Below are 23,960 nucleotides of genomic sequence, written 5' to 3' on the forward strand. Positions count from 1 at the left end.
TCCAGAGACGGACGCGAACTCCAACTCCAACTCGAGTTCGAGTGCTCGGTTTCTGGTCCTCAGGTCTCTTAAGTCGCTTGTTGTTGTTGTCGGCTGTTCTTTTTTTTTTCTGAGTATCGCACGCTTCGATCTTGGCTGCTGATTGCGCAGCTGGAGGGGATGATGCGAGAGTATTGGTTGTACGTGTGTGTGTGTGTGTATGTGTGCCTTGAAAAATGAATTGCTTAGCGCTCGCTCGCCCAAATAGTCCATGGCATAAATTCCAAATGGGAAACGCATCAATCAACGGTTTTAGCTCAAGCTGCAAGAGAATGGAATGAGTTAACTTAACCCAAAGCATTGCAGGCGGACCGAGAAAGAGAGAGAGAGAGAGATCGCAACATAATCACTCGAAAGGTTAGCACGCAAAGCCATCAGATCAGTGTGGCCAGAATATTGTGGGCTAAAATGGTTAAGTTGACAAAAAAAAGTATTGGTAAAAAAAAAGCTAAAAATAAAAATAAAAACAAAACAAACAAAAAAAAAGGTACCAAAAAAAAATGCAGAATTATCCAATTTTAATTGTTGGAACCGAATTACTAATATTTTATAGAAAACTCTCCGCTGGCAAAAAATTCCTGGTCTACTCTAATGCAGCCTAAGAATGTAACACGTATTTCAGCAACACTGAGATTTTGACGATGTCGATGACATCCTCGATAAAATCTTTAAATTTTTCAGATTCCGAAACATTTTTGAAATAGTTTATTAAAAAGCCAAAAGAAAATTATATCACATAACTGCTATAAGTTGACCAACGAGTTAACATCTTTGTACCCAAACCACTCTGCCCAAAACACATTGTTGTCAAAATTATTTTTTTATTTGAAAAAAAATCGATTTTCTAATAGCATTTCATTAAATTTTTCAGCTTATACGTTAAAAAAGTACTAAATCTAGCAATAAAAGTGCTAAAATGGCAACACTGCATCAGGTAGACTCATGAGAGAGAGCAAAGTGTCAGAGAGTTTTGTAAGGACTGCAGTTGAAGAAGGAGAGCATAATAAACACCGAAAGCTTGACAGGCACGCAAGCACACACACACAAACACCAGCACTCGTATAGTGAGAGCGTGCAAGAGAGTTGCAGTGGAGTTGAAGAGCGCAGCGTGATGATATTGCTGGAAAGATTAGGCGGCGCAATGGCAGCCAAAAATTAAATAAGAAAAGATAACAACCTAGGCTCAATGGTCGCAGGCCAAAGAATACAAGGAACGGCAAACAAACCCAACAGCAGAACAACAACAGCACAACATAGCGTAGAGTTGAGAACAAATAGGCAAGTCATCGTCATGACCATGGCAAGCGGATTAGTTTACCTGCCCCGAGGTACCGCGACGGAGACAGAGACGCAGACTGCGACTGCGACTGAGCCGCTCCCCTGAGTGGCAGTGCCAGCTAAAAATTTACGATTTTAGCACAGATTGTAAAGTAAATTTTCCTGTTTTTATTTCGAATTAACAAGCGGCCCATGCAAACAGTCAGACAGACCGACAGAGAGACAGAAAGAGAGACGAACATGAAAAACAGCAGAACAAAAAGAAGAAGAACAACAACCACAACGTTGCTGATGCTTGTGAAAATAAAAAACGAAAGTTTCATGAAATCCGTTTTTTTTATTTTTTCTTTTTCTTTTTTTTTTTGTCTTGTGGTTCTTCTTTAGAATGCGCATTACAGGAAGCCATGGATCGAACCGGTTGCTTCTTTCAGCTGAACTAAGCCCGAGCTGGGCTGAACGGAGCTGAGCCGAGCGGTTACTTAATAATACAAACAGGTTTCGGGTTCAATTCGGTTCTCTGTTCTCTATTCTCTGTTCAGTTTCATCTAAGGATGCGAGAGGTGCTTACTTTTGTAGGGATTGTGCCGAGAACTGGCCAAGTAGAAAGGCAAACGTCTTGCTTGAGTTAAATTATGGATATTGATATGCTGCTTGCTGCTTGCTTCTTTTTATTTTTTATTATATCTTCGCTGTTCCTCTTTTTATCAACGCGATGACAATGCGCGATTAGAGACAGCACAGGAAGTCCAAAAATGTGGGCTGGATTTAATGAGCGAACGACTGATTAGAACTGTCTGATGTCTGAAGTCTGATGAACGTGCAAACGGATGAAGGAGCGAGCGACAGTGCTGCCACCTATCGGTTGGAAAAAATGAAAAGACACACAAAAAAATAAATAAAAATAGTGACAAACAAGAAACAAAACGCACGTGAAGTCGTTAAATTCATAATTATTATTCAAAAGTTCGATTTTAAGCTCTTATTTTAAGATCCTAATAGCAAACACTCTTACATACAGAGCTGGGAATACTGATTACATTTTACAATCAGCCCCAGTTAACTAAAGTTAAAATTGATCCAAAATGTAGTTGAGATAAATTCGAATCTGTTGTTACTGTTGACTGAAATACTGCACAAACTTTATCAAATATTCATTTTATGCAAAAAAGATTTAACTATGAATGATAATTTAATCAAAACCAATTTTAATTAGTATTCGCATCTCTTGAAAATAAAAATTTTGATCGCAACTTGATTGCGATTGCACCAGATGTTGATATACATTATTTGAGAATTTAGTACTTTTTTAGCCTAACTTCTATCATTAACGGCTTATGTTATGTTATATATGTTATATTATTAAAATTAAAATATAATGATTAATTTTAATTTTCATTGCTTTATTCATAGAAAATTGTTTAATTTGGAGATATGCCTTACAATTGGAAAAAAAAACTTATAAAATAATGAGTTTTCCTTGAATTTTATTTTGTTGCTGATTTATAATGAACATTATTGCTCAAAAATAAAACTTAAATTGTAATTTTCTCTAGTCCATTTAATTGAATCAGAAAATCAGCTCACCAAGTAAGAATATATCTAAATTTTGCCAATGAAACGTCAAAATTACAATTTGCGTTTTATTATTTTTAAGCAATTAAAAAACTTAAGGGATTATCATTATCTGATGGGGTTTTTTTTTTTTGCTCAAGAATAGTGATAAAAATTTTCTAAAGTCATTTTTAAAAAGGACGAATCTGTCCACAAAACGGCTGATTTAGCAACACTGCTGTGCGAATCAAAGGAGAGAGGGAATACGTATATATAGGGTATCGAATTTCGTTCAGGGTTCAATGCTATTGTAAGGCATAAGCATTTCAATGGATTGTAAAGCTCTTTTCTATACTAATATTTTGTTTATAAATAATTAAGTGTGTATGTGTATGTATCTGTGTTTCTGTACAATGCCCAAGCTAATTATTGTTGATTCAATTTGCTCGCAGCTTATTTTCTTAAGCAATTTCCTGTTTCTCTTTACTTTGTAGTCAGAAGACGTCGTCGTAGTAGCCGCCGTTGTTCCGTACCTATTTCTTTAATTTGAGCAGTTTGGTAATTTAAAAATTGGAGCCCCCCATAATCAACTGTAATGCGGCCGACTCGAAGTTGAGCACGCAAGCAGCAGGCAGTCAGTAAACAGCAACAACAACGACAACACAAAACATATGCTTCAACAATAACAACAACAACAATAATGCAAACTATAATGGGCACGCTGAATCCAAAGCTTCACTCACAGAAACACGGCCAGACGGCCACACACACACAACAATTTCGATACATGGACACTGACACACCTCCCCATTTCGTATAGTACTCGGGCACTCGTAAATTATTGCCGACTTGTGTGCTTGTGTGTGTAATTCACGAAACAGCTGATTTGTTATCAACGGCGCTGAATAAGCAGAGAGACCGAGAGCGAAAACAAAGCAAGCGAGAGAGCAAGCTGAATTCTCACGCTCAGCAGCAACACTAACAACAAAGGTAGAGCGAAAAAAACAAAAACAACATCCACGCCAACGTCGCGTCGGCTGCTGCTGCTGCTATGGCAACGACCTTCCTTATTTATTACAATGTGTGTAATCGTCTTCTCTGAGTGTGTATGTGTGTGAGTGTGTCTGCTATCTACAAGTGTGTTAGTAACGTATATGTACATGTGCTTGCAGACGACGACGAAGCTGTTGTTGTTGTCAATGATGATGATAGTGGTGGGAGGAAGGGAGGGAGGGGCGCTGACTTAAATTGCTTAGTTTTTAGTGCAGAAATGTCTGCAACATTTAAGTTTAATGTGGGCTCGTTACTGTTGTTGTTGTTCTCTACTGCTCTGCTGCTGTTGTCGCTTCTTATGCTTTGCTCGTTTTGCTTTTGCTACAATGTGAGTGGTGAGTGATGGTGGGTGAGGGGTAAGTGGGAGGGGTAATCTCCTTTGGTGTGTATTATTTGCTGGCAGCTTTTGCACCCAACATTTTGTGCTCATTGCGCAGTTTCCGTGTGGCTTAGTTTGAATTTTATTTTACTTGTTGTTGCTTTTGTAGTTGCCTTTGTAACAGGGCAGCTGTAAGGCTTTTTTTTGGGTTTCTTATTTTAGTGCCGCACCTTCGAAGAAAGAAGAAGATGAGATGTCGGCAAATTGCAACCAAATTGCACTGGCAAGTGTGTACAAACAATTTTCAGAGAAATAACAAATTTAAAATTAAAAAGAGAATAGAAAAATACTAGAGCATATTTATTTCATTTAATTTGTATTTTAATTTAAATTCAAATTTGTAAAACAAAGTATGTAGCATAAGTAATTGTTCTGTCTGTTTTTTTTTACTTTTAAAATTTCTTTTATTTTAATAAATTTATTTACTTTTAAGTTTTTTATATATTTATTTATTTAGTGCCAACAAAGATCAGTTGATTCAAATTGCAAAAAAAATATGAAAATTGCCTTTAAAATTAAATTAAAACTGAAATGATAAGAATAACAAATTGAAAAGTAAAAAAATTCTTGAGAATTTCAAAAAGGATTAACAAATTTGCTTATTGTATTTAGAACACTTAAAAAAATATGTATATAATAGGATGCATAGGATTTAACTATTTTCAAAATATTAAAAAACTTATTAAGTTAGTCAAGAAAGTGTTTTGACAAAATAAAAATTCAAACATTTTAATACAAGTTCAATGAATATTATTTTTTATTTTATAACGTATTCTAAAAACTATGGATTAATAAAATATGACGTATATAAAGAAAATTTGTAAGTTTATCTTATCAAAACAATTTCTTGCTTACTGTATCAAACTAAAAAAGAAACTACTTTTAGTCAAGTAATTGTTTTGACAAATACACAAATTGTATTAATAATTTTTATTATTTTATAACAAATTTAACACCAACGAATATTTTTAAAGAATTATTACATTCCTTCTAATAACCATAAGCTGGTATAATAAAATAATTTCTTACATTGTTTAACATTTTATTTTTTTTAAATACTCAAATTTGCGTATGATTCTCAAAACAAAAACAAATAATGATATGCATTGGATAAATGCATTGGAAAAACATTAAAAATAATATGTGCCATTTATTTTCTTGTCCAAATCAGTACTTGACATACGGTACTTAAATATTTAAGTATGTTTGCACATTGTACATTATGTATTTCTGAATTTTCAAGAGCTTGTCGCCGATGCCATTAAAACGGAGCTAACAACAGTTTGGTGGCATATGTACATATATATGTAAGTCTGTAAGATCAAAGCAACACATAAAACTGAAACTGCGCAGAGACGGAGAGGCCATAAAAGAAATCATAAAAATTAAAGCAGGGCAACACTTAACACAGACGCTTAAAAGAGCGAGAACGGCAGCAAAAATATGATTACAAAATAAAAAGGCAGCAGCAGCGACCGCGACAGTGGCAGCGGCAGAGACGTTGCTCTCTCTCGTAGCCAAACAACAAACGCAGTTGTAAAGATGGCCGCCGTAGCTATTATATAGCTGAATTTGTAAACGACACCAACACGCACACAGAGCGGCCAAAGAGAGAGAGCGAGATACAGAGTGAGCGCGAGCCATGTGGATGCGGCATGTGTTTCAGTTTCAGCCACTGAATGCAATTGGCTTAAGCGTTTGCAGCAACGATACAAAGCAATATGTGTGTGTGTGTGTGTTTGTGTGTTTGCTGAATACGCGTCGACGTCACGGCCGAGTCGGCAATCAGCTGTGCGGCTGCTTCAACAAAACAGCAGGTAAATTGCTGGCCTCAAAAAAGGGCCACACTTCGAAAGACAGTTGCTTGAGAGAGTTCGACGCGTGCAGACGACTCCGAGAACGTGAACGAAACAAAATTCAAAATATTAAATTGACATTTCTACTGGAAATTTAATAACATTTCTTCAAGTTAGCTAACAGAAGTTAAAGTGACAGAAAAGTGAGCTACATACAAAATATTGTATACACAAACTAGTATACAAAATGCAAGAAAAAAAAGAGAGACAACAACAACAAAACTAAAATAAAAACAAAGTCGTTGACGTTGACGTCGAGGTTGGCGTCGCGTAACAGCTGTCTTTGCGCTCTCTCTCTCTTCATTCAGCATTAACGCGCCAATTCAGCGCTGCGCTCTCGTTGGGCGCTGAATTCTGAAAAACTCACAAAAGCGACAATATTAAATTGTCGTTTCATTTCGCTTGCGCTGCTCAACGGGTACGGACGTGTTTTGAGCTACAAACTTGAACGAACGCTGTATAAAACAATTAAAAAAAAAAAAACTGTAAATTACACGCGTGTATTTGCATTTAAGACTGAACAAAATTAAGCAACAATACAAAAACTCAATTTGCAGCTAAAATAGAAACACAAAAATAAATTAAAGACTGATTAAACATTACAATAAACTGCAAAAAATAATAATTCAATTACGGGTGCGACAAAGCGACAAAAAAAAAATCAACACGCAAGCAGCAACAGCAGCATATGGATTAAGGTTCCTCTCTCTCTCAAACACACACACACACACACACACACTGAAATTTAAACCCACAACAAACAAACGGATTAAGAGCAGCTTTAAATACCGTTAAAAGCTGCGCTCTCTCTCGCTCTCATTTGGATTACCAGTGCCAATTTCTTAAAAGTGAAGTGAACAAAAGTTGCAAATCTCATTAAAATGAAATGCTAAACAAAAAGTAAGAGAAAATTCTAAACAAACGAAAATAGCAACAATATTGTGTGACAGCAACAACAACAAGAGTTAAAAATGACGATGGCTGCGTGTTATGCCAATTATGACATGTCGTCCATGTCTTCGCTCTCGCTCTCGCACAGCATGTCGGCAGCGCTGCAGCAGCAACAGCAGCAGCAGCAGCAACAACAACAGCAACAGTTGCAGCAGCAACAGCAGCAGCAACAACAACAGCAGCAGCAGCAACATCATCATCAACAGCAACAACAACACATGTATCATGCTGCAGTTGCTGCACATCAGCAACAGTTGTTGCAACAACAGCAGCAACAACGCCAGCATCAACCCGCCAACAACAACAACAACGCACGTCACGCTGCGACGCAGGTTGCTGCCAGCAATCAGCAGCAGCAGCAGCGTCAACACAGCAGCAGCAGCAACGCCAGCAGCAACAGCAGCAGCGCCGCCGCCACAGCAATTGCCTTGAGCAGCGCTGTCAGCAGCGGCGGCAGCAGCAGCGGCGTCAGCAGCGGCAAGGACTACAGCATTCCGCTGCACGTCGACTGTAGCGTCGAGTACGAGCTGCCAAATCAGCCAAAGCCGCCCGCCGGTCAACGCGTCGAGCCGCTGCTGATGATACATCCCTGTTATTTTCGCAAAATGGAGTCGCAGCGTCGCAGTCCGTTCGTGAACAACATGCAGGCGACGGCGACCGCGCGCAGCGCTGCCAGCAGTGCAGTCAGCAGCGCAGCGGCGGTGGGCGGTGGAGGAGCAACAGCGGCTGCAGCGCCAAGCAGCGCTGCCAGACGTAAGACACAAATGCAGCAGCAGCAACAACAACAACAACAACAGCAGCAACAGCAGCAACAACAACAACAGCAGCAGCGACAGGCAGCGTATCAGCAGCAGCTGCGTCAGCAGCAGCAGCAGCAAATGTCACAAATGTCGCAGCAGGCGCTGTATCCAGTGCAGCAGCAACAACAACAACAGCAACAACAACAGCTGCGACAGCAACAACAACAGCAGCAGCAGCAACAACAACAACAACGCAACCAAAGTCGTCAACAAAGCCAAAGCCACTCAGCCACCTCAGCAGCAGCCGCAGTCGCCGCCGCAGCAGCCGCAGCAGCAGCAGTGACGTCGGCGTCGGGTCAATGGGAACAGTTGGCTGCTGCGCTGACGCCGCATCAACAGCAGCAGCAGCACTCACACTCCCACGCCCACCCACACTCTCACACACACCCACACTCACATGCACACACACACTCTCACCAGCAACAACAACAACAACAACACATGCAGCATGCGGCAGCGCTGTATTCAGCCAAAAGCAGCAACGCAGCTGCAGTCGCTGCCAACGCCGCTGTTAGCTCTGCTGCCAACGCTGCTGGCAAACGGGATGCGTTAATTTCAGGCAGCGGCAGCTACGCCAGCAGCGCAGCCGCCAAACAGCAGCAACAACAACAACAACACTGCCTGCCACCTCCAGTTGCACCATGGGATGCAACAGCAGCAGCGGCGGCGGCAGCGCTGCTGATCGATCGGTCGCCGATGGCAACAGTTCCTAGCAATTATCAGGCCGGTCCTGAGGCCACGCCCATGCACCGCCTGCCGCCCACGGCGACGGACAAGCTGAGCGGCAAGTACCGTCAATATCTGCGCACGCAGCATCGCATGCATCCCTACGCAGCAGCGGCGGCGGCAGCTTCGCTGGCAGCGGCAGCGAATTTGGGGCCGGCTTCGTTTGTGCCCTTCGGCTCAGCAGCAACGTCGGCGACGGCAGCAGCAGCGACAGCGCCAACATTCCAGCAACTGCAGCAAATCTCCTGCTACAACGTGTGATCCAACAACAACAACTAGAGTAACAGCAACAACAACAACTATCGACAGCAGCAGCAACAACAATTGAGACAGACGCTTACCAAGTAAACGTCAATGAAATAATTGAGATAAAGAGAGAACTTTTGATTTTAGTAAACAAATTGGAAATTGTCTTGTTTTAGTTGAAATTCAATTTTATGTCATTTGCCTTGAGTTGAAAATGAAACAATACGTGCAACATTTTTTTGGTATGACAATAAACCTATGACGAGCACTGTAATTATGAGAAAGCTCAGTGCTCTCTTTGCTTGCAGCTTGCGTGTGTTAGAGATTGTGTGCAAAAGTAAAGTTTAAGTGAGTTAAAGAGAACACTGAGCATTGTAATTGTGATATCTTTTGAATAAGAGATTTGTTTGTAAAAACAAGAGTAATGAATTCAGTTTTGCATTTTATTGTCATACGAAAAGAATCAAATGCAACCTGAACAATTTGTGTGTTGTTGTTTTTAACCCATGGGCAAACTGTTAACCCATTATTGACCTGTTTTATTTTTGATTTGATTTGTAATTAATTAATTAAATGTACTTGTAAAATTAGCTGCGAACAATTGTTGCCAAAACCAGAAGAAAAGTATGAAAATAATTGAATTTCATTTTCTTTTAGTAACTTGTAGTAATTTGATAAAAAGAGATAAACGAAAAAAAAAAACAACAAAAAACAAACCAACAACAAAACAAAACAAACAACAAAAAAATGCAAACTATTGTAGTGATATTTGTTATAAAATAATTTTAGTAATTAATTTAATTTAAATTAAACAAAAACAACAAAACCAACAAAAACAAACAAGAATGCGTGTAAACCAACAACAACAATAATAATAACAAGTAAATGAAAAATGCTAAAAACTAAACAAACATATGCTTATTTAATTATTATTATTAAAACGAGAATTATAAAGAAATGCATGAAAAAAAAAAGGAAATCTCTTCAGCTAAATTGAATAAATGAAAAGATACACCCTATATACACAAGCAACAACAACATAAACACACCCTCTATTTAAAATGAAAATGCAAATAAAAATTATTCCAAATTATGCGACGTTATTTGAAGCAAAATATGCGAAAATGCGAAAATTTAAGCAAATTGTGTTTTCAATTGATCAAAGAGCAACAGAACAAAATATAAGAGAGGATGCACAGATTGCCGAATGAGAGCAAATGCAGAATATACTCGTACTAATTGATTTGACTGCCGAAGAGAGCCAAAGTAACAGTATTTGCCGTCGGCATTTCTTTTTATCTTCTGTGGATTATATTTACTGCTTTGCCTCCCCTCTTCCCACACCACTGTCGTTTGATATTATGTTATATTTTACCTTAGTTTACTTTGTTGTTGTCACTGTGCTGCGAGCTGCTTTAATTTGATTTCTTGCTCGCCTCGCACTTTGCTTCGTTGCTTTGTTTTTGGTGTCAGCGTCTCTCTCAGTTCCCCCCTCTTTGCTCCGATTCGCCCGCAAGTCACTGTGATTGATTGTTGTCATTGATGGAAGACTTTCAGCTTTTGCCTCGCACATGCACACATACATACATATACAAACACATTGTAAGTCTGTGTGCGTATGTGTGTGTGTGTGTGCGCATAGATGGGAGTAGAAAAAGGGAGGTCGCAGTCAAAGTCGTTGATTATGAGGAGCCCACATAATGATCGCATTGTGTTACACATACATACACGCATACATGCATATAATGTTGGTATGTTTAATGCAAGCAGAGCAAGACTTACAGTGGGTCCCAGCTTATTTCACCCACTTCATTTTTAACTATATAGAAATTATTTTATTTTATTCCTTATCAAACCGTATTAAATATGGGTTTCCGTTAAAAGTTTTAGTTATGTTTGTATTTTGATTTTCGAAATACCGGTATGATTTCGATAAAAAGAGTAGAAATGTTATAAAAAAGATATTATATAAAGTAAAATTCTTTGATTTCAAAAAATAACTATTTAATAAAATCACATAAACATAATAGTATTTAGTGCTTGATTGAACCGTAACGAACCGTTATACGTGCATCGGTTACTAATCGGCTAATTCGGCTTTAATAATTTCGGATTCGGTATATTAAAAAGTGTTGTTTTGGTTAGGATTTCAGAAGGATTACCAATTTCATTCGGTTAATACCGGTTAAAGGTTTAAGGCTTCGATTTCTGTTTTAATACCTGCTTAAATCTAATTAAAAGATAAATGCATTGAAAATTTGTAATTTGTTAAACTTAAATGTACTGGGTCAAATAAGCTGAGAGCTTTTCAATTATTTCGACTTAAAAAAAATAATCTACTTCTTTTTAGGTGGAAATTGTTTAGAAATTCTCAAAAATTTCAACTAATCTTTCTCTAGAAATTGTATATTTTCTTCATAGGAAATCCGGTGTATATAAAACCACATAGGAGTGCATATTATTTTATCAACAGTTAAAAAAATAAAAAGCTACGCAACATTTAATCAGAAAACAACAACAAGAAAAAACCGCTTTCGGATTAATTTGTTTGTAGATTCGAAAACAAAAATGAAAAAATAAAAAACTTAAAAGGCGTAGAGCAGAAAACGACATCCGTTTCCCATTGACCAAAAGTGGACTCGTTTACCCATTTGATTAGTGAGTGAGCTAAACTGAATTCATTCACATGATTCACTTTGGTCTGCCCTAAATCCAAACGAGTCCATAGCCAAGACAAGACACGACACAACACGATACGACAAGACTAGACAAGTCAAGACAAGACAAGACGAGAAAACAAAACCAGCGCCATGACAGGAACTGCCCCCAACTGCTTATGTAGACCACATGCGAACTTAGCGAGTATACATATATATAGTATAGTTTCTATATGGATCTATGTATTTAGTTACAAGTCCATATATAAGTTGTTATACTAAGTAGTAGAAAGCAAAACGTCAACAGATCTTGTTTAGTCTAAAGCAGGGTTTCAAAACGTTTGTTTTTTTACACGTATGCTGATTTAACTCTGGGAAATGATTGCAATCTATTCAAAAAACTCATATATATTCATTTATTCAATTCATACAATATATTAAAGTGGCCCTCATAGATTAGAATACTGCCAATTGGCAGTAATTAAAATTTACTACTATCTTTATGTGTATTTTCCGAGACAGGTCTGAATCTGAATCGGAGTCTCAGTCTGAGTGTTTATTTTGTATTTTTTGTATTCTATTGATAATTCAAAAATCATTCATAAGCCATTCAATGCGAGGTCGTTGTCGTCATACACTCTAAGCATACTACACAATATTCAAGCACACAGTTGCTCAAGTAATTGTTTTGATAATATATAAAATACATTTATCTTATTTTACAGAAGAAAACCGTTTTCTTGGGTTTATATTTAATTTCTTACATTAAAACATGATAAAAGAATAAGATTCGTTGACTTAAACTATTTTAAATAAATAATTATCAAATCAAAATAATTGTGGTCAGCAAAAATTATCTTAATATCCTTTATAACTAATCCTATATGTTTGCTGTTGATAAAGCAACTGTTCTGATAAAATACAAAGTTCACATACAATTTTTTTTGGAAAAAGATCTTTCTTCGTTTTACTTTGCGAGCTTAAAATAAGTTATAGGATATAGAGTTTTTAAAGAGAATTGCTTTTGAAACAACCGTTTAAAATGTCGGTGTTCCTTAAAAGTCAAAAATTTAAATTTTTCAAACATTTTTTCGAAGTCAAAAAAATTATTGAAAATGTAATTTATGCATTTTTATTTAATTTAAAAAATAATTAAATTAAATTAAATTAAATAAATATTGCATTTTGTAATATCTTTCAAAATTTTTTTTGACTAACTGTAGCTCAGACAGGTGCTTGAGTTGCAACTCTGAAACAAAGGCTGCACTTGTTTCAATTGCCGATTGTGCTTTTGAGGAAAATCTTTAAAGATAATGGGTGCCTGCTTTTCAAGTGCTGCACTCGAAAATTCAAGTGTTTAGTATTTTTTCTTTCATTGCTTAAAAATAGAAATGAGCTCAGACATTTTTGGGGGTCTGAATTAGTAGAATCTAAATGCTTCATATATAAAACTTTGTTTACAGCAAATACAAAAAAAAAAAACAAAACTTTATTGATGACAACTTTCGATGTTTTTTTCGTTAAATTTCAAAGTTTGCTGTTCAACACTAATTGACTAATGTATGTGTAAATGTGTGTGTGTGTGTCTGTTTGGCCTTTCGATTGGCATTCATTTCACTTCTTCCCATTCCCCATTCCCATTCGTCCCCCCTTGTGCAATCCCAATTCCGCTGTGCCTAAGAGCAAGTGCCATTTAAAAGTCATCAACAGAGATAAATAAACTAAATAATGGGCCAGCAAAATACACATAAAATACGAAACAAACACAAAAAAAGTATGCAAATAAAACGGCATTAAAAATCAAATACACCCAAAAGCCTGCACACAAAATCAAATGAAACACACGCACACACACACACATACAGACGCAGATGATTAGTTATTTTTAAATTTAAGCTGAAAATGCAAACAGAAAAAGCTCACGAAAATTGCTCAAAATGAAATGACGCAAAGCGCATTAAACAAAGTCCAAATAAAAAAATGAAATAAAGTCACAGCAAGCGCCGCCAAAATAAAAAAATTTAAAAAAAAGGCGATAAAAACTCAAGTAGAGCGCAAAATGAAAAGCAAAGACAAAAAATGCGACAATGACGTCGACTGCGAAGCCAACGACAGTGGCAGCGACAGCGACATCGGAAGCTGTCTAACAAACGACTCGAGTGTGGGTGGCAGAGCAGAAAGAGAGAGAGAAGAGTAGTTGGAGCTTTACACAGGGACGCCTCGCATTGAGGCTGGTCATAAAGCTCATGTTTATGCGGGACAGCGCGACAGAGAAAGAAATACACATTTAGACTGGCGAGAGAGTGAGCAGACAACCAGTTTATGTTTGCCTTTTTTCTTTTGTTTTTGCTTTTCATTCATTCATTTTTTGCACTTTTTCAAGTGGCTGCTTTGGGGTCAGCTTAATCCAAGCGCTACATAATTTGCGACTTAATTAAAACATTTGCCCGGACTAAAAATTCATTTACACTTTGATTACCATACATATTTACATATATTTTCTATGAGTCTCGCTGAAAATAGTTCTCGACTCTTTTTTTTTTTGTTGACTCGATAATTCATCTGTTACGTGCCGATAATGACAGTTACTTTTGAAGGGCCAATTTTGTGCGTTCATGGTAATTAAAGTCATAAATTAAGTACCGCATTATCAAATAGCAAATAAATATTTAAGTCAATGCTAACATTATATTTGGTTACCAAGCGACGATTTTAATAAGCTTCAATTAAAATGTACAACAAAGCAGCAAAACGATAAAAGAAATTAATGACTAGCTAACTAATTAACATAAACATAATTTGTATGCATGAATGCACAAGGAGAAATGAAAAATGTAAAGAGCGGCAAAAACAGCAACGATTTCAACAATTTAAAGCAGCTTTAAATAAATTATAAAAATTTATTTATTTATTAATTAAAACACGGCTAATTGGACTCTCTAAATTTTCAGATGAGGACAATAGATTGACCATAAATTCATATATACCACAAAACCCCTAATACCAAATTATACGAAAGACAAGCCCAAAAAATGATGTAAATGCATAAAATAGAAATTTTTGTGGATTTTATTATGGCCAAGATGATGTCAAAACTGATTTGTCACAGTTAACGAGTAAAAAACGGGGAAAAAAATCTTTAATTTATAGTCACTTTAAAAAAGCGCAAAATATACTTAAATTCTTCTTTGCATAATTACTATTTTCAAGAATTTACTAGCAAAATAATGATTTATTTTAAGTTATACTTTCAAAATTAAACTACTAAAAGACAAATTTATATATATTCTTACTCAGTAAGCCAATCTATATAAATCGATTTTTGTGCGATTAAAACGTATGGACAAGTCAAAATTAGATGATTATTTTTATTTTTGCACAAAAATAAACAATTATTTGCTAAAAAATCATGATTATTTTTCTGGCTCTAAAGTATAAATCAAAAAAATTATTGTATTGTATTGTAAGTAAATTAATACAAATTGTAAATAGTCAATAATGATTACAGTCACTGGCAATTAATAATTTCTACACTATACTACAGGGCATTTCATATCAGCGTGTACAAGTCAAAGCCAAAAACTAAACGTTCTTTTTTTATTTCTCAGTTGTTTTGAAAATGAGTTCAGTTCTTTTGCAATTTGTATAATTTTGAAATGCTTTAATTAAGCTCAAATTACGACATTTTGCTTGAACTAAAAACCCTGAAAAGTAAATAATAATGAGCTGTGTTTTGAGTTGGCACAAAAACTTGAGAGTAACAAAGTCAAAGCACTTAAATTGACTCAAAATATAGCAAACAATTTAAAGAAAGAGATGGAAAGAGAGAGAGAGAGAGAGAGAGAGAGAGCGAGAGAAAGGGAGAATGAATAACGCGTTCAAAAAGGCCTACGAATAAAACTTGAACTACAAACTTTAGACTTGGCCAAAAGCGAAATAAAAATACACATAAATAGCATGACAACGTGTAAAACTAGTTAGCAGAAAACAATTCAACAAATGGAAATGAAAATGAAAATGAAAAACAAAAGAGAAATACAAAAAACAATTAACAATTAAAAAGCATTAACGCTTAGAGCTGCCTAAGTGCAGTATGGGGTATACCAACAATATATGTATATGTACATGTAGAGGAGCATGTTATAAATACGATACGATACATATATAGACATATATACGAGTATCTTTAAGTATGTAAGTAGCACAACAAAAACAACAATAACAAACAGAAACTAAACTAAATTATGTGTCAGATGGCAGCCAAAAAATGTTTAGGATTAAAATCAAAGATAAAGCCACAGATACAAATATGGGCAGTATATAAATAGATATATTCATATATTTCTCTATATAAATAGTACATAACATATACTTATTTATGGAGAGACACACGCAAATTATACAAATTTTGTGTTAGTTATTTTTTTAGTTTTTTGTGGGTTAGGTAATCAAAAACCACTTAACTGGCACGAATCGGAGGGATACGAACATCTAAACAGTTATAGCTAACATTAACATACGTATATTCATGATAATTGATAGCATACCCAATAAATTAGCCAACCATATTGTGACTTACAACAACAGCAACCAGAAGAAGAAGCAGATGAAAATGAAGAGCAAACCATATGAAATTTAATACCTATATAGGCGACGATATAATGCAACTAACTATATATATTTAGACTATATACCAACTACGCCTATGCTGAAATCAACAAAAACAAGAGCAAAAACTAAAAACAAAATAAAACTAGAGAAAGCATGGAGCAAACCTTATACTTATACTAACTAGGCCATCAACAAATTATATATAAATACTAAAATATGTATGTAGACAGATTTGGGATATGAGAAAGGAAGACAAAGAGGTGAAGAAGGGGGTTTGTCGTAAATTATGCATACCGAAAACCCGATTAAGTACTTATGAATGCGAAACATAAACCATATACGATTAAGCGCTGAATTAACAGAAAAAACAAACATATTCAGAGTAATATATGTATATGCAAAAAGAAGATTACAAAATATAACAATTTATATATATATAATAATAATTATTATTATCAATTTCTGCTGTGAAAATGATTAATGCTTAAATATGCATTAATTTCAACATTTTTTTTTTGTCGATTATAACTAAAAACGAAAAACAAAACTAAATATATGAAAATAAAACTAGAAAATAAGCTAATTGAAAAACTGGAATTTTTGATTTAAATTTTCTTTAAAAATAGGCAGAAAGAGGGAGAGGGAAAGCGACACCTCATTATAAAGTTAACGCTGCCCGAAAGTTGCCAAAGTTGAAAATAAAGAAGAAATATGAGGTAGCAAAGCACAATTAAAATTTAAAATAAGCAAAAAAAACACAAAATTGTTAAATCAAAAAGGAAAAAACAAATTGCGACAATTTTTCACATTTGCTTTGCGTGATATTTATCATTAATTTGAGTTTTCTGTCGCTATTTTCAATAAAATTAGCCATGCTTTGGGCATTTGTGTTGCATAGTCAGATATAGATACACTTACAGATACAGATACAGATACACACGCATATGCTTGTGTGTGTGTGTGTGTGTATGTGTGCATACATCTATTTAAATGTGATAGTAGTTTTATTCATGATTATTGTTCATTGTATTTTCAATTGAAAAAACTCAACTGTAAAATAAGCTTATTTTTGCCATATTTGTTTTTTTTCCATTATTATAACATTTAGCTGCTTAACTATGTACATGAATATATATAACGATACCTAGATATATATGGAAATCATATATCTAATTAGCTGGAGGTCCTTTAAACTTGAGAAAATTCTTGTAAATTATTTAGAAAAAACGATGAAAATATGGATTATGATTGATGTATAAAAGATCTAATTAATTGTAGAATATTATGATATGAAGCGAATATTATTGTATTATTAAAACAAATTTATTGGGCTGCATGCATGGGATATAAATTAAACCTAAATATAATAAAATAAAAGATACAATTGAAATATGCAAATTAATAAACAATTAATTTGAAAAAAAAAATAAAGAGTTTTTTTTCTATTTTATAAAATAAGGCAGGCCAAAGTTGTTCATATATAAGGCATTAACCCGTTTTTCCCGTACTCTCGTCCATAATAATCAGCACAATGATGATGTTGATGATGATAAATAATGATATGATATATCAGCTCACGTATTTGTCATTGTTCTCATATGCGATGCCTGTGGCTGCCCTCGCCTTTCTACTTGTCAACCCCTCCCACTCTCTCTCCCTTGCCCCCTCTGCACCACCCCTAATCATACACCATTCATTCGTAACCCGGCCCGCACATACATTCGTATTCATCATACATTCACGAGTATTATCAGCACTCACGAGGCTCATGTTTCAAATGGTTGACTCTGACGTCTCCGCAGTTGTTGTACTCGTATTCGAATGTGGGCTTCAATTTTCAGTGCCGTTCCTCCTCCTTCCCGTTTACTGCTCCCTGTTCCTGTTCACTGTTCGCTGTTAAGTGAAGTGTTTTCACAATCGCCGCACAACAACAACAACATCTACAACAACCATCAAGTTGAACGCCACATGACTCGGCCATAGACTCGAAATTCATGTTGTACTCATACTTATTATTCTGTTTTTTTTCTAGTTCCAAATGATGGTGCAATTCGTGAAGGTCTCGTTCCCTTCCTGCTGCCCCCATTCCAATCCCATCACAGGGTATATAGACGTCAGCTGGTCTGGCTGCGATTAACAGACTAAGGCGGCAATTAAAAACGCTTTAAAACTGCTGACGCCCACGCGGCAAACAACTCAAATGCCATAAACATTTGAATATGCAAATAATTAAAATATTTTAAATAGTTTCCCGCCGCGTCTTTTAATGAGCAAGCATCAAAAAAGCCAACACAACACGCAAATACTTTTAAACATATATCATTCGCGTTTCATTCTCTATTTTCTAGCCAATGTTTTCAATTTCTGTATATTTTTCATAATACAGTCAAAGCTTGATACAAGACACACCCTCTTATTCAATCAGAAGACATTTAGATTGATTGTATCTTAAGTTTTTACACGGAACTTGTATTAGTTATATTTAAATATTTTTGATATTTTCATATTGAGCTTTGATTATATGCCCATCAAAGTATTTATTTACTTAACGGCGACTTAAGTCAGTCGACAGAAATTTATTATTAAGAATTTAAAATAAAATAAAAAAAAGATATATCGATTTATAGCTGAAAATATTTAAAAGGTAACGTTAACTTAACGTCAACTTTTTTATATTTAATATTAATTTGAATTGTTAATTTTTAACATAATTTTTAGTCTTATTGATTTTTTCTTTGCCGACTGCTTTTAGTCGTGTATTATTAAAAAAAAAAAATTTAAGTTTAGGTGTTACTTTAAACTGTTAATTCTTGTTATAGAAACTTGTTTGTTGTTTTCTAGCTAATCCAAATTCTAAAACACAGTTAATTTGTAATGATTAGATATTTGCTTATTTTCTTTAATTTTCCATTGAAGTTTGTTATAGCGCAGTTTAACTGTAGGCACTTGCCCTATATCATATTCTAGGCAACGATTTGATTTCATTATTTCCTTTCGTAATAGCTGCCAAAATGAAAAGAAATGACGGCGCTGAAAGTTGCTTCGATTTAAAATTTAAAACTAAACAAAGATCAAGTTGGCAGGGAGTAGAAACAAGCGAAGCGTAGAAATACGAGTAAACAAATGAATTGAATTTGAATTGAATTGAATTTGAAATGAAAATGAAAATGAGCATAAAAAAACAAGGCAAAGGTTTAATAAATTGTAATTTATGTTTATTGAGCGATGTGTCATTCAATGTACGTTTCGTTTATTGATTTTACGAGAACAAAAGCATCATTTATTTTGATGCCATAGATGTAGTTGTATCTGTAGCTCTCGATGTATCTGTATTTGTAGTTGTATCTATAGTTGGAGATGCGGCAAATGAGTGAGCATTTGTGAGACATTTATGACTTGTCATATTTTGAGGCTAACGCTTTGTCTGCGTGTGTGGGAAGCAATAAATTGTGCCACAAACTTAAAGATACTTTGTGTATGTGTGTGACTTAAATGTATCTTATAACTGCCCCTCTGCTAGCTATCGAGTAGGCTGCAGATACTTCTTTCTTTTCATGCTTGCTCTTTGAGCATTGACAATAAACGAAATGCGGCATGCAACACACAGCTTGCAACGTGCAGCATTCAGCATTCAGCCGAAAAATGCCAGATGAGTAATGATTGCAGGGCTAGGCATAGTCAATCCACTCTTAATAGCCGTAGCAGCAGCAACTGTTGCCCCAGGCAGCTTAAAACAGGCAAACAACCACACAGACACACTTGGAGATACAGATACAGATGCAGACACTGATGAGTCGAGATGAGACGAGATGAGTTCCGATCCGAAAGCAATCCAAACCAATCCTCAGCTAAGCTGTTGGGCTCCGACATCGCCCGTTGCGAGAGGAGGCATCAAATACAAAGTACAAACATTTACGCAGACAGGCACAGGCACAGGCAGACAGACAGACAGCCAGACAGACCGATAAACAGACAAACAGACCGAGCTCGCCTCGTATCTATGAGATACAATTTGGCCTGTGCGTTGGCCGCGCCGGCACCAAATTATACATATCGAAAGATTTATTACACACATAGTGACAGTGCGAGCCGTCAAATGAGTTTTTCAGCGTAATTACCGAGCCTCACACACAATACCCAAATACATAGTAAAAAAATATCTAAAAAAAAAAATTAAAGAAAAATAAACAGAAAAAAAGGAAAAAAATGAAATCAAATCAAATTAAGCGCGCACTCATATGAAAAACAAAAATATAAAAAGAGCAAAAAAAAAAAAATTAAATAAGTCCATGTGGGCACAAGAATTATTTGTATTTGTTATGTTGTTTTTTTATGACTTGGCATCAAGTTATTTTCCTTGTATTTCGATCAACGTGCAGATAAGGTGGAAATGGGGAAAATCCTCTGCCTCGGTTTGCTGATGTCTTGTCTGAAGGTTATTTTGGCCGACCATCAGGGACACAACGTTAATCATTTATGAATGACTTCTTAGCAAAACCAACCACCGATTTGGCCCCTTGCGGGTACAAAAGTAATACGAGTAACGAAGAAAAAAGATGAAAATGAAAATTGAGGCGCTTTAATGACTACAAAAGGTGATGGCCATGTTAGACAGCTATAGATACAGATACAGATACAGATAGAGATTCAGATACAGATGCCAGTCATGGTCCACATAACGAGATAAGCGTGAATCGTTTATGCGTTAATTAAGATTTCTTTCATTTGGTCAAGTTAAGAGCAGCTGCTGCTGTTGTTGTTGCCTCAAGACAAAATGGTTTTGGCCTTCTCAAATAATAATTATTGCATTGTGTTTTCTTAGAACCTTTTCAATTAGTGTTTGGATTAGATTCGTTTTAAGTTTCATTCTATTTATTTTATGAAATTAATATTTTGGTTTGGAATTACCATATAATCAATTTAAATTGCTTTATGAGAACTCTGTTTATTCCATAATCTCGCATAGAGGTGACATAATCGAGTCTCAACTAAAGTTTTTGATATTTTTGTTCCCATTTTTGTTGTTGTTGTTGTACTTTGAAACTTAATCAAATCAAGTTTGCTTGGCGTCAACAAATTACGACACGATCCTCGGTTCCAATTTGGAATCATCACAATCTCAATCACGATGCGACTCGGAGACGGAGACGGAGACTCCGAATCAGACTGAGACTGAGACTGAAAAGTCACACTTGGCGGACAAATCCGAAAGCCAAAACGTTGTGGCGTTTTTAATGGAACGTGTTTTTCTTGTAATCGTTAATCTGGCATTTGCACTTAATTAAAAACATTTTAGCTATTATTAACAGCAGTTGCTATTTGTTGTTGCTGCTGTCTTTTTTCCATTTTTTTTTTACTATACAATTTTATTATTTGCTTTAACGATTTGCGCTCGAATATCTGTACAAATTTGTTGCACTGTTTGTGGATATGGTTATGGATTTGCGTGATTGCTTCCACATACCGTAAAGAAATCGTGCTGGCTTCACATCGAGATATACTTATACATTTATACCCATATGTTAATATATGTGCAGTTGCATATGGTATATATACGTGATTTATATGTAAACTTAAACTCTCATATGTAAGTATGCTCGAGGTGGGATGAAGCAATTCAAAATCAAATGTGGAACTGTCGCTTGTGAGAATTTGACTTGAAAATTGGGATGAAAATAGGTTTATTGAGAGTAGAACAAATTAAGAAATATTGTTTTTTTTTCAAAAACTCTTAATTTTAAGATGCAAAATGTCACTAGTAAATACTATTTCTAGCAATAGTAATGCCAAAAAATTGCAATTAAGTTTCTTTAAGGTTCCAGGAAGCGTTTTCTATTCAAAACACATTTTTTTTTACAAAATTGATTGGTTCAAAAAGAGAACAATCCAAAATTAGCAAATCAGTTTGCTTACAGATACATTATTTTTTATTAAATTTAAATACATTTATATGCATTTAAAAATTAAATAAAAATTAAGAATTAATTAACAAACATTCTTATCGACAAATCGAAAATATTGTCAAATATTTTAAACGTAAAAATCAGTATGAATAGTAAGAAATTCTTGATAAGTTTTTAATGTATATTTTGCTTAGTTTCCAATGATTATAGTAATTTTTAAAATTAATTCAAAAATAATAAAATTTAATGCAATAATTTGTAGAGTGAATAAACCATACATTATAATTCAGGTTCAATTGCTTAAAAAAAATAGTAAGAATAAAACAAATTCTTGATAAGTTTTTAATGTATATTTTGCTTGGTGTGATGATTATAGTTATTTTTAAAATTAATTGAAAACTTATAAAATTTATTACATTAATTTGTAGAGTGAATAAACCATACATACTAATTCAGGTTCAATTGCTTCGAAGAAATTTTTGAAATGAAATTACCTAGGTAAAATAATACAATTAAATGAGAAAAACTAGTCGGCCGGTGCTACAGTCGAGCATACTCGACTGTCGGAGACCCCGTACTTACTATCCAAAATCAGTCACTTCTAAAAACTAAATAATATTTAAGATTACCATAAACTCTTATATATTAAATTTGTCGCCGCTCGAATTTGCTTCCGATATAATTAAAAATTTTATCGGCACCCAGGGAACACCACGTGGAGGCCATTACACTTGTAATGGGGTCCTTTTTATAATAATAAAAATATAATTTTAAATATAATAATAATAATATTAATAATAATAATAATAATAAAATAATAATAATAATAATAATAATAATAATAATAATAATAATAAAATAATAATAATAATAATAATAATAATAATAATAATAATAATAATAATAATAATAATAATAATAATAATAATAATAATAATAATAATAATAATAATAATAATAATAATAATAATAATAATAATAATAATAATAATAATAATAATAATAATAATAATAATAATAATAATAATAATAATAATAATAATAATAATAATAATAATAATAATAATAATAATAATAATAATAATAATAATAATAATAATAATAATAATAAATAATAATAATAATAATAATAATAATAATAATAATAATAATAATAATAATAATAACAATACTTATATATATGCCAGAGTCTTATGTTTAACACTATTTAATAACACTAGTCACACTAATTATCTTAAAATGGAACACTTGGTAGCACAACAAAATCAAATTTCAAAATCACTTGTACACAGCGCACAAAAGAGTTGAAAAAGAGTCAGTTTAAAGTCAAATAGACATGCATATGCATTAATCATTAGGAAGAGCAGGACATCCATATGTGCAATTCAAAGATCTGTTAAGTGCACACATACATACATATGTTGGCACGCTCCAAAACAAAAGAAGTTTCTAGCTAAGCATTCATATATATAAACATGCGTTTATGCATATTTGGCTATGTTAAGCATAAGTGAAACCTTAACAGAGAATAAATTAAAACTGCATGTTAAACATGCTAAATGTTAAATCAAATAGTAAAATAATTGAAAACCAAAAAGACAATTTACTAAAACATAAATTTACACAGTAAATTTATAATAAACATGAAATTAACATAGAATTTTAACTTAACGTTTATATAAATACCAATGTAAAATTATTTAAATGAAATTTTTAAACATGTATTCAATATTAAATGTCAGTATAACATTCATAAATAACAATTTCAATAAATTGTAAAAATTAAAAAAAAAGCTTAAATTCAGCTGGAAAAAAAGTTGTTCCCGCCGGGAATCGAACCCGCGACAAAATTGCAAAAATTTTCAAAAGACAAAGGCTCAAAGTGTTGAGCCACTCTCGCACTTATGTCT

The 23,960-nt window shown here is 34.2% G+C and overlaps 1 protein-coding gene across 1 annotated transcript; it reads left to right on the forward strand.

Moving 5' to 3' along the window:
- Positions 1 to 6,048: 6,048 nt before the first annotated feature.
- Positions 6,049 to 9,627, forward strand: LOC117791329 (centrosomal and chromosomal factor). Its single transcript, XM_034631049.1, has one exon. The coding sequence runs from the start codon at positions 7,128 to 7,130 to the stop codon at positions 8,892 to 8,894; it is 1,767 nt and encodes a 588-aa protein (XP_034486940.1). The 5' UTR covers positions 6,049 to 7,127; the 3' UTR covers positions 8,895 to 9,627.
- The last annotated feature ends 14,333 nt before the right edge of the window (positions 9,628 to 23,960 follow it).

Source organism: Drosophila innubila, assembly GCF_004354385.1.
Source record: "Drosophila innubila isolate TH190305 chromosome 3R unlocalized genomic scaffold, UK_Dinn_1.0 2_E_3R, whole genome shotgun sequence".
Taxonomy (NCBI): Eukaryota; Metazoa; Arthropoda; class Insecta; order Diptera; family Drosophilidae; genus Drosophila; species Drosophila innubila.